The 12,313-nt window shown below is 38.0% G+C and overlaps 1 protein-coding gene across 1 annotated transcript; it reads left to right on the top strand.

Annotated features, from left to right (window-relative positions):
• The first annotated feature begins 6,480 nt into the window (after positions 1-6,480).
• Positions 6,481-10,353, top strand: LOC102216469 (homeobox protein SIX6-like). Its single transcript, XM_005816873.2, has 3 exons — positions 6,481-7,066; positions 8,377-8,540; positions 8,677-10,353. Exons 1-3 carry the CDS (start codon positions 6,659-6,661, stop codon positions 8,885-8,887), a joined length of 783 nt encoding a protein of 260 aa, XP_005816930.1. The 5' UTR covers positions 6,481-6,658; the 3' UTR covers positions 8,888-10,353.
• The last annotated feature ends 1,960 nt before the right edge of the window (positions 10,354-12,313 follow it).

The following is a 12,313-nucleotide window of genomic DNA, read 5'->3' as shown; positions in this document are numbered from 1 at the left end:
ACTGGAGCTCAGTAATCACAGTTCTTCAGGAACAGACGACAGCAGCCATGATGCTAGAGTCACCATGTCTGCAAAACACAACTGGACGAAAGTCTAACATTTCTCTAACGGAGTCGCAGTTTTCTTTCTTTTTTACAGCCGTTGCAGGAGAAAGAACAAAACAAATGTTCTGTTCTTATTTTTATACCTGTAACGTTACTTAAAATTTTCTGCATTAAAGTAACTGGGCAGGAGCAGCTCTGTCGATTTCAGCGCGCGGGCCTTTGCAGCCGTTGTTAGACAGGAGATTAGCTCGGATTTGTATGACAGATTAAACTTGGGTTGAGCTGCCACAAAAGGATCACACAATACGACTTGAATCAAAATCAATATAAGCCACGAGTGAGGGTGATAGCATTTGTTTTCACTAAATTTGTAAACCTTATGCACGTATGGCGTCGGTTTTTGTGAAATGTTCACTTGGGCTCAGGAAAACTGGCTGTCAAAAGCTAAAGACAAGAATACAGAGCCCTGAAAAACTATTTAACCCTTAAAACCTTCTTCTGTTTTAGCTTTTCTATGTTGAATGTTTCAGATAATTAAAGTGCTTTTAAATGATAATTTATTTAAGGGACTAAAGCTATTCAGCCCAACAAACTCCAAAGTGAAAAAATAATTATCCTCTACATTTAATGTTTCTGTTAAACTCTTGGCAGAAACAACTAGCAATGAATCTTTAAATCAGTACGGACTCATTTTAGCTACTCTGATTTGAAGAATTGTGTTAATTAGCTGTGTTGGATGGTTTTCCTGCATGAATGACTTATTTAAGGTCTCATCGCAGCATCATAATCGGATCTAATACTTGGATTTCAACTGGCCACTCCAAAAATGTTCATCTTACGGACTTCTTGGTGAGCTTTGGATCAGAACCAAGGTTTTTATGACCTTAAGGTCCAGAACACTTTGTAGAATTGAACTTTAGCATTCACAGTCCCAGAAAGACGTCGATATTCCTGATCCCAGATCATCACACTACCACCACCATGTTTAACTGATGTTGTTTTTCTTACATGCTGTTTGTCGTACAACAGATATGAAGACACACACCTTCCAGAGACTCTAATTTTTACTGAATATTCTCAAATGTTTTGGGGATCATCAAGGTTTGTTTTGGTAAATGTGAGGCGGGCCTTTGCAACGTTTTTGGTTAGCAGTGGCTTTAGCCTTGGACTCTACCATGGAAACCATGCAATATGCAAGAAATAGCATATTTCTTGCTATGAAATATGTTCATAGCAAGAACTATGAAAATATTTCATAGTTCTTGCTGAACTATGAAATATGAATTTAACAGGATGAACTGTGAATCAAGTAAATTTGGAGACCGGCCACTCCTGAAGGATTCTCCAGTGGCTGTTGCTCTGGAGAGAGTCAAAGTCTTAGAAATGGTTTCCTTATTATTCCTAGACTGATACATGTCAATTACATCTGTTCTCATTTGTTCTTGATTCATTTAGATTGAAGTATAGAGAGCTTTTAGCCTATTTTATGTTGTGAGACAAGTTTTGTTTAAGTGATTTCTTGGTTGTACAGGTTATGTAGCAATCAAGTTTGCATAGGGACAGTGAACTTCTTTCCAGATAAAGTTAATTAATCATCGGTTCACAAGGGCCACTGGGGGTATTTATTTCATTTTTTGTATATATGTTTATTAATTTGGAAACTGCTTTTTATATTTCCTGAGGTTTGATATTAACATTAGATCGATGATCTGAAATGATCTTTTAAGTGTCACAGAAAGGCAAAAGTAGGAGGTAAATACCTTTATGTGCACTTTTTCACAGCACTGTGTATTTTTAAAACATTAGGAGGACCGCTTAGGACAATTTGCTGTGAAAAGTTAAAATCAGTGGATCACCGAGAAGCTTCTAACTATACAACTGTGACTAAATCCAAAAATCCCATTTTAAATTTTTTCATAATGTTAGACAACAATTTAAATGGAAATTCAGCATTGATAGCTGATGGTGTGTGAGCCATCGGAGCGCATCTCTGCCACACTGTCCTCCTTCAACACAACTTTTAAAAGACAAAAGCACCAAACAGCTGAGTGGTCGTCTCCTCAGGGCTGTGTACGTTTCAGTGGAGTGTTTGGAGGAGCTGGACTGGGAAATCCAGAGATCAGGGGAGGTAAGACACCAAAGCAGGAATTAATGAGCATTATGGTATTAGGCAAAAATAAGACCCAGATTAAATCCCTGTGGATCTCTTAACAATTCCAGTAACACCTGTCAGATGATAAAGCAAGACAGACTATGTGAATATTAAACAAATTGTCCTGATAAACAGTGCAACAGAAATATCTGTAGCAATGACAATATTTTATAAATACGGCTTATAAATATTTAGTAGAAGTTCTGAGATTGTCTGCTTGTTTAAAATAAAATGTAGCTTAAATGTAAGGTAATGAATGAAAAAACATTCATTTTTTCATTACATTAGGATACAGACACTTGTAAATCTGAAAAGAACTTCAATAAATCTTTAATGATGTCGATAAAAATATGTTTTTGTCACATAACACTTTAGGTTATAGATTTAAAAATGAATAATAATAAAAAAGCTCTTGTTTTCTGGTAGTTGTCAATAAATCAGTGCCTGGACAAGATCCATGCTGTCATTAAAGATTTTTTAAAATCACACAAAACCTGCATTGCAGTGTATTCAAGCAGAAATAAATGAATTTTTTTCTGAGAGTTAGAGGTTGATGCAATCATCTGCATCATTATGTCACCTCTCTCTATACATTCCTATTCTTCTGAAATCAGGCTGAAATTGAAAACAACACTGATGTTGATGACTGCGATGATGCTGAGGATTGTGAAAAACCTACATTTTCCTTAATACTCTCCACTTTATTAACACCAATGTTTTTATAAACTAAAAGTAAACTCGGTGAGTATTTTTCCTGCTTGTTCTGTGTTTTTGCAATAAGGAACAAAAAAAGACTCGTAAGCTTTGGAAGCAGCAGATCCACACACCAGAAAACACCCAGTCCTGCGCAGGCAGTGATTTGCTGTTCTATTTTTTAAAGGCTTAAACTGGAGCTTGCCAGATAACTGTGAGCTTGTGGTTAAGCCGATCCTTCAAACAGTGAACATGATACCGTCTGGAGGGTGAACTATAACACTGACGCAAACACGGCTCTGACGCACATATCAAAGGCTTCTGTTTCAGAACTCAAAATGAAGAAAAACAAAAACTACTGTAAAGAATTATATTTAATTATTTATCACACTGCAATGGACTTCAACAAATGAATTTATGAAAAGTGATTCTTTCCTTCAATGTTAGAGAAGATATCAGACTTTAAAGTCCACAGGAAGAAGAACTTGCATTAGTTATTCCAGCCAGTTTTCTTCTTATTAATGCAGTAGTACACATAGTGAGTAAAATGCTCATTTATAGGGATGTTTCTTTGTTATTTGAGCACATAAAATGGAGAAAAGTATATTCTCGGCTAGCTGTACTTAATGCCAAAAGAAAGAGTTAATCTCTCTGTTTTCCAGCCTTCACTCAGGATGCTTTCAATAAACTCCAGCAACAACTCCTGATAAACTCACAATCATTCACAGCGCTTACACTGTGAAACCAAATTACAATCACCTGAAAGTCAGACGGAGTTTTAAACATTCATAAAGATTCAATAAACAAAACCCAGACAGAAGTGTCCCTAAGAGGCATTAGGCACAAAAAATTAACAGAAAATTAGTTGATTTTGTTATTGATCTGCTGGGTTTGTGGTTGTTTATGTCACAGAATGTTAAACTGTTTAAACCCCTAAATTATTACTTTGAATTAAAGATATATTTTTTCTTTTGCCAGAGACAGTAATAAAGAAATGTAATTTAACTAAAATATATTAAAGTTTTAGGTTACAGTAAATTTTAGGCAAACTATTTTAACCTGATATGACTGAATTACAATGTTTAAAATTCAAAGGGCTTATTAAGACTCTCCCTTTGCAAAACTAAACCTCCAAATCAGGGGCCTTGTCTTACTGTGGAGCATTGCTATTCTGGTAAATACAGTCAAAAGACATTGGGACAATGCTGGACACAGAACACTACCCTGGTTGGAACAGGCTTTTGTTCTGGAAACACACATTTTAACCTTAGGAGTCATTTTCTGAGTCCTCCTGGTTTGGCCTGTGCGGTACAGCTAACCGCATTGTGGAGACGAGGGGAGGGGATGATGCAGGGGGATAGACCTGTCTGAGAGGATGCTCCCATTGAGTTGTAAATGAGCTTGTAATTAGCTCTTACACATTAGCCATGAGGGAATTAAGAGGGTGTGTGTGTGTGTGTGTGTGTGTCATTGTGGGTTTTGTAACCCCTTTTCCTTCAAATAGGGGTAACGATGATAAGCAGATAATACTAATTACTTCTCCTCCCCAATTGCTTGTTAATTGTGCTTGGTGTGGATTTATACAGCAGGGTAATACCCCCAGTTCCTGCGTAGCACACCACAGTGCATGACCCCTGCTTTGTCTGCTGACAAAATCATCGAGTGCTTTTATTTTTTTTTAAGAAAGAGAATATTATGCCAAGTAGGGATATATCCAAGTCATGCAAGTATAATTAGCTGGTTTTGTTGTTGTTTATGTTAAAAAACAAAGTTTTTTTCTCATTAGCAGCTTGCCAAAGAGATTTTATTTTTTTTCTATGAACAATCTGAGAGGTCTTGTTTTAAGACTAAACTGGATTTCTGTATATTCAGAAAGAAAATGATTGTCAAATATTGTTTATCTGCTGTAGACAGTAGAACTGAGGGATACTTGCTATCTGTACTCAAAAGACCGACGATTTAATCAGGTTGGAAGTATTCAACGTGTGATCACATTGTGAAAAAATAATTAATGCTGAAAATCAAAACAGGTTTATTTGTGGTGTATATTTGCTATCTAATTTTTTAAAAATAAGTAGAATCAAGCTTTTTGTCTCACCCTTTGCCCCCCTAAACTTCTACAAACACATCATCTGTTCATCAACCATCTTATTATTCGTCTTATTCTAACGGCTTGAGTGTGCTTAAGCAGATTTTGATTCAGTCTGCTCTTAAAAATGTTAAACAGATTGGGAGGTGGGGCGGCGGGGGGTGGACTCCTTCTAATGAAGGTAAATGTTTGTCTAGGCGAGAGCAAGTCTGCTTGGCGGTGGAGGTGCAAAGTGTCTAAAACTTGGAAGAGTTAGATTAAAAGGCAGCATGATCTTCACTGAGCTCATTTCTCCTCTTCTGTGCCAAACAGTGTTACTAACACACACACACACACACACGCGACACAGCTTGTCCCCTTCGTTTTGTTAACCCACTGCCCCACTGGTGAATTTAATCTAGTCTTAGGATCCAACAGGCATCAATTGATTCCCAACTGTTTGAACAATAACCCGTTAGGTTTCTATGCCTCCTACTTGAAACTCTGATTATAATTTGTCATCAACACAATCAACTGCATTTACAAAACAATAACAATGCTCATAATACCTGAATTCTCGACAGATTTCTACATCAGGTCTTTTTTTTTACTTCGTTTTAAACCAGACAAACCTTCACCTGACTGCAACCTTTGCTCAAAGCCTTAATCACTCTGGAAATAATCTATATCTGGCTTCAGGGTTGCCTGTTGCAAAATAAATGTCACCTCCACACTGATGTTGTTGGGAGCACATTTGGTTCCCTTTAGGCTACTTTGGGTAAATGAACTGTAGCCTGTTTGTGCATTAGCCAACAGATGCTTACAGGATCTGTTGTCTGATTAATGGGAAAATTGTCCTTAGACTGATTAATGAGCTACTGAGATAAGAAGGACTGAACCAGTTTGCAGATTAATAACATGGTGTCCTGACTTGCTCTGTATGGACGTCCAGAGGCGTTCCCAGTTTGAACTGGTGTGATGAGGGGTCACAGGGGATAGCCTATCTGTAGCCCATGTCTGCTTTAATTACATGGGTGTTAGCTGGCAGGAGGGGCTTTATATCCCAACATTTACCCTTGGGCAAATGTCAAGAAAACATACTTAGTCAATTATGCAAAATATTATTTAACAGGATTCTTTTAAGTTCTCAACTTTTTAAGAAATCAGCTGCCTCTAAACTTTCTGCCTCTTGTTCTTTTTAGAGTTTTTCCCTCTTTCTTCACACATTTTCTTCCCTCCATCATCTGTTCCTAAGATGGACATTTATCTCCTAAAGATCAGACCTTTTAAATAATCTTTCCTCACTTGTTTGCTCACTGCAGTCATCCTGGCAGTCAGTGTATCCTCAGGCTAAGCCAAACAAGCTGATCAGCCAGGCACCTCTGTACACACTACCCCCCACTAAGAGGCTAATGGCCAGGATGTATAATCCTTCTCAAAACAACCACAGAGATGCTAATTGTATCTGGCTATAAATAAGAGCAACTGCTTGTCCTCTTTCTTCATTTGTCTCTACTCTTGCCTGTAATGGTGGAGCCAACAGTGTCTTCCCAGAAGTACTCGCACCTAAATACCAGGAGAGGCTGCTGAAGTTGTGGCGAAACCTTTCCAACAGGTCCGAGGAGCTTCACACACGGATATACCATCCCATGTGGGTTGTGAACACATCTCAGCTGAGCTACCGCGAAGCGACGAGGTGAGATGTTCCCACTGCCGATGTTCACGCCCGACCAGGTCGCCCGGGTGTGCGAGAACCTGGAGGAGACCGGGGACATCGAGCGCCTGGGTCGGTTCCTCTGGTCGCTGCCTGCCGCCGTGCCCGGCTCTGCGGGGGAGGCGCTCAACCGGCACGAGTCTGTGATGCGAGCGAGAGCGCTGGTCGCCTTCCACACCGGGAACTTCGAGGCGCTTTATCAGATCCTCCAGAGCCACAGGTTTACCCGCGAGTCGCATGCCAAGCTGCAAGACCTCTGGCTGGATGCGCACTACAGAGAGGCGGAAAGGCTGAGAGGGCGGCCGCTGGGTCCGGTGGAGAAGTATCGGATCAGGAAGAAGTTTCCGTTGCCCCGCACCATTTGGGATGGCGAGCAAAAGACGCACTGCTTTAAGGTAAAAACTTACACTGACATTGTAAACTTGTATTTTAGACTTACGATAAAGATGTTCAACTCATCAACCTCTTGTCTCTCCACAAAATTAGAAGAAAACAATGGGCATGTAGAGAGCACAAACATTAAGCGGATATTTTAAAAACAAAGTTTTTCTTGGACACCAGTGCAGATAATTTTTTCTCTGACTTTGAGATCAAACAGGCTTGACTTTGAGCTCTTAAGATGGTCAGAGCCACCCTCATCCTTCGGCCTGCACGTCTAAAGTACTGTTGCATAAGTATGCTCCATCTCAGTGGTTCCCTAAGCTGGAGTTGCAAATCAACCATCAACTGTGAGATCTTGGAAATCCTTCTTGGAAATACTGCTAAATATCAAGAGTTTAGCAGAATCAAAACGGTAAAATAGCAACTATGTTGTAGATGTTGCAAGAAATAAAAACAAAACTGACAAACAGAGAAAAAATATGTTTTAGTTGTTTCTGTGGTCATTTTAACTGTTTGTTTAACTTACTAGCAACGGTTTCACATTCTAGCAATGGCTCCGGTTATTTTGTGTGACGGAAAAACGAAAGTTACTTTATCTAACATCTTCATATTTTAAAGTACTTTGTATAATGTCAGATGAACTCAGAAGCCAAGCTTTTATCATTGCTTTTTGTGCATTAAACTTGTCTTTGACATATAAAAAAAACTATACAGTGGAATTTATTTTAATTTGTTGAAAAAACTAAATAAATCTCATTCATCTTTCTTCCATAAAGGAATTCAACTTTTCAGATTGCAATTTTGATCACGTTTGTATTCTTCTGTACAAACGTCTTCTTAAAACATTCTCTGTCACTAGAATCTTTTTCACATTTCCTAAAATATTCTCAATAATTCTAGATATAATATAAAATTAAAATATTCTTTTAAACTACTAAAGCCTTTGGGTATATTTTATGCTAATTACAAAAAATATCAGATTAAAATAAATTGCTTCACCAGCATGTTAGAGGAAAGAGAGCATGAACTTTGACTCCATATTTGTGTGCATGAGCTCCCTCTTGTGGCCAGTGCTCATAATCGTATAATCTTTAATTCCAAACCTCCGTGGGGATGACCAGTCTGTCCTCTTATTAAGCCCCTTAGCATGATCCAATTTAGTAGATATACATGGTCATGTATACGTCAACTGTAAACAGTGTTTATCTGTTTATAAGTCCAGTCTAATCTGTTCAAAGACCGCATCAACCAAGAGGGACAAGCCAGTTTTATTAGAGACTAAAAAGTAAGGATTGAAGATGAAATGTCTCCCATTTTTCTCCAGGAACGGACTCGGAGCTTGTTGAGAGAGTGGTATCTCCAAGATCCCTACCCCAACCCGTCCAGGAAACGCCACTTGGCCCAGGCCACGGGTCTCACGCCTACACAAGTCGGTAACTGGTTCAAGAACCGCCGCCAAAGAGACCGCGCCGCATCGGCAAAAAACAGGCAGGTTCCCACATCATTTTAAAGAGAGGAACACTAGAGTGGTAATTTCCTAAATACTAAATTTTGAGGGGGGAAGAGGGTGCTTCCATTTAAACTGAGGAGAGGTACTTTAACTAATTTCTGTCCCCCACCTCAGACTTCAACAGGATCCGTCCGTCCTGCCGTCGGAAGGCTCCACTGACGGCGCCCTGCAAGAGCGCCACCCCCACCCCCACCTGCTGCCTACTTCCCCTCGCCACCTCGGCAGCCCAGAGGCAAGCGACTGCAGCACAGAGACTGAGCGCAGAGGGACGGGGGCGTCTACACCAGAGATCTCCGTCAGCAGCGACGGCGAGTTTGAGTCTTGAGATGACAATTTTTTTTTTTTTTTTTATACGGGTACAAAAACAGAACATTATAGACGGTGAGGCGATGGACATACTACAACTGCTTAAACAGAGAAGAAAAGCGGCGGGGGAACTTCTGCCTCTGAACAAACTTTGTACAAGGAATTATGCACTTAAGAAAAGCACTGAGAAGGGCGCTGGTCATTTCGCCCCTTTACTATGTTGTACTTTTTCAGTTTTGGTCTTTTTCTGGCAGGAAAACAAGCCGTCTGCCACGGGACGCTTCGTGCCGATGGAATTCATTTATACCGGTTCCGGGGACATTTTAAACCCACTTTCACAACTAAATGATTAAAAGAAATGTACTACAATTTACTTAGAGGCAAATATATGGAAATGAGGTTATGTGGCACTGTGGATATTATTTACCAGCAGACGTTTGTTCACATTTATTACGGTTTGAGGTGATAATTCAGCTGCTTTTGTAAGAGTCAAAAAGACCACATGGCATTCAGGACAAGGTGTAAATTTTACATTTTTAAAATGAATACCTATTTATCTGATAGATTATTACCAAGTGGAATAAACAGATAAGCAATGGTTGAAATTATGTCTTCTAAAATAGATTGTTTACATGTAAGCTGGCAAAGGGGCAAACTGAACCTGGAGCCCAATGAAACCCATAAGCTTGGTTGTTGTTGTGTAGAATGATAAACAACTACTGGCTGATGATGAACAGTGTGATTAAGTCTCGGGTACAGATTTTAGAGCTAATCCTAATGTTCGTTAGCTCATGTGAATATTAGTATTGTCATGTTGGTTTTTTTACTGTTTCAAATAAATCTGTAAATATAAATGATCTTGTAATAGTTTGAAGGGAATCTGCATGCATTTGTGTGGAAATTGTGAAAAAAACTATAAGAACAATGCCTTGTGTAGGCTTTAGCTGTACGTCACCATGGACAATAATGAATTAATACTTATGTGCCCTTACAGATTTAAAGTGGTGTAAAACCATACATTGTCAGCGGTACACTAATGTTTATGTGTGTCTCATTGTTGTCTTCTACTGCACTGGTTAAAATGTGAGTGCAAACATCGTCATTCGACTCTTTTCACTGCCTTAAATGGAGCTAAGGGCATTCTTATAACACAGGTTGTGAGTCTATGCAAACTGTCTGTGACTACAACACGCCTGTTAGAGCACAAACTATTTCAACTACAGCCATTTTACCTGTTCACCTTTCCTGCTGTCCCTCAATGGAAGATGCTGTCAGAGGTTTCCAAGCTGCTTCGAGTTCAAAGTTTGGGCTACACACACTGGTTCTTTTCTCTATGTGCCTAATGCATTTCAGAACAGTAAAAGCTAATCAAATGTGTCTTCAATAACACTCTCGCAGGCCTGCTGTCTGACAAAACTTTCTTACAACTATCATTTCTCACAACGTTTCTGTAATTCAGTGAAAATGTGTATTTTGTAAATGTTTTGTGCGAATAAGTAAAACTATTTTTATCCAACGTGGTCATGAGTTTTTGTACGTAAAAAGCTGCCAGCAGTATGTTGGAAGTGTAACGTAGCGTAACGTAAAATATAACGTAACATCATTATGGATCTAAACACGTGTTAGCAAAATTTATTTTAATAAAATTTGTTGAAGTTAAAAACAATGCAACCTGAAAATGTATAATTATAAAATATATACGTTTTTTTCAAAAGAATATCGTATTGAGCCAGAATATTCTAAGTATTTAAATATTTTGTGTGAATTCAAGTCACAACTCTAAATTTTTAGGAATTTTTTAATATAAATGATCACAAATTGCTTTTTTTATATAAAAACATTTTATATAAGAACCTTTCTTTGAAGTTTTAACCTTACCCATAAAATCTGTGGTTATGTTTTTGACAGCATAACTATAATAAATACAAAAAATTTTAACAGCATGACATACATTTTTTTTATTTAGCCTGACTGAAATTTGTTTTGTATTATTTCAACTAAATATTGGTAAATTTGTTCAATAACATTCATTTCTCTTTGGAATCAATAAAGTATTTTTGAACTGAACTAAAATTGAATCAGAATTCAAAATCATTTGGATGCACAATTGTTTTGCTAATCTTAAATGACTATACCAAACTAAGAATTGTTTCAATAAAAGTAAAATAATTTCCAATAAATTTGTCTAAGGCAAAAAATATAAAGCGTAACAAAAGCAACTTGGCTTAAACTTTGACACATCTCGAGTAAATTTAAAAAGCGACACTGTTGTAGTAGTAAGTGTTAATACTACAGAACAGCAGCGTTACGCTATTTTGTAACAACGCGTTTTTATGACCCTTATAACTTCATCGAACAGCTGACGAAAAAAGTTATTACCTGTTTCTGACGACATTTTTATTCCATTTTAGCAACACTTCTGACTCTTTTCAAACTGCAGCAGTCCCAAAGATGGCGCCCGGTTTCTTTCCCAGGTACACTACGGCCAAAAGACGAGAAAACTGTTACCATTTTGGAAAAAGCACGCTCACCGAACTTAACAAAAAACAATGAGTAATAATCAAATGCGGTTCATTTGTTACCATGAAGTTGAAAACGAGCTGTCCGTTTGGTGGATCCGGACGGTAACTTCACAAATCCGCCATTATTACGAAGATTAATTGCAAAGCTGAAATTTTCTGCCTTAATAAGGCGCATTACTGCCTCTCACCGCCAGAGGGCTGCATAATAACCTTATTTGTGTTCATCTCGGTTTTTGTATAGTTTGGCATCTTTATGAGGACGAGTCCGTTTACATATTTTCACCTCGGTAAATATGTAAACAGATGTGTGATTTAACTAATTTATTGATTTATACTTTTGTTGCACCTCCTCTGGATTTCACGATAAACTAGAATTGGGTCAAATATTATTATATTATTCAGTTCCATCATTGTCATTCTCCCAAAGCAGCAGATAAATTACTACTGCTAGATGAGCCTTTTCTTTCACACAATTCTTTTTTTTAATTTTCAGCTATGATCAGACTGTTTTCTGGTCACATCTCTTTTCCCTGAATAAAGGTTTTAACATTTTCTGATTATTACTTCAGTTCCAGCAGGAAGTCAAAATTGGACTAATAAAGTGTCAACAAGTCCAGTGTCCACACGCTGATTTGCTGATTTAATAATAGAAGGTTGTATGACCAAATATTGTAGCTTATGTTCAGATTCAAAATCAAAGTTGTTGAGGATCAACAAACCTGTATAAATGGTAAATAATAATCTACTGCAGAGTCTGCGGAGTGGACCACAAAATGCTGAACTGATCCAAAAGGTAATTTGTGGAAGTTCTACTTTCATATACAAAACAAAACCTTTCCTGCTTCAACAAAAAATTTAAAACTCCACCCCTCCCCATCGTCCTTCGCCATAAAACGGGTGTTTTTACATTGTGTAACCCCACC

Source organism: Xiphophorus maculatus, chromosome 14, assembly GCF_002775205.1.
Source record: "Xiphophorus maculatus strain JP 163 A chromosome 14, X_maculatus-5.0-male, whole genome shotgun sequence".
NCBI classification, from domain to species: Eukaryota; Metazoa; Chordata; class Actinopteri; order Cyprinodontiformes; family Poeciliidae; genus Xiphophorus; species Xiphophorus maculatus.
Note: the sequence above shows the minus strand (reverse complement) of the source record. Positions and strands in the feature narration are given on the sequence as shown.

Bases quoted from the DNA above. Each gene is read 5' to 3' on its own strand.
- LOC102216469 (XM_005816873.2), top strand. From the start codon at position 6,659: ATGTTCCCACTGCCGATGTTCACGCCCGACCAGGTCGCCCGGGTGTGC. The intron at 7,067-8,376 runs GTAAAAACTTAC...ATTTTTCTCCAG, and splicing joins AAAAGACGCACTGCTTTAAG to GAACGGACTCGGAGCTTGTT. The intron at 8,541-8,676 runs GCAGGTTCCCAC...CCCCCACCTCAG, and splicing joins GCCGCATCGGCAAAAAACAG to ACTTCAACAGGATCCGTCCG.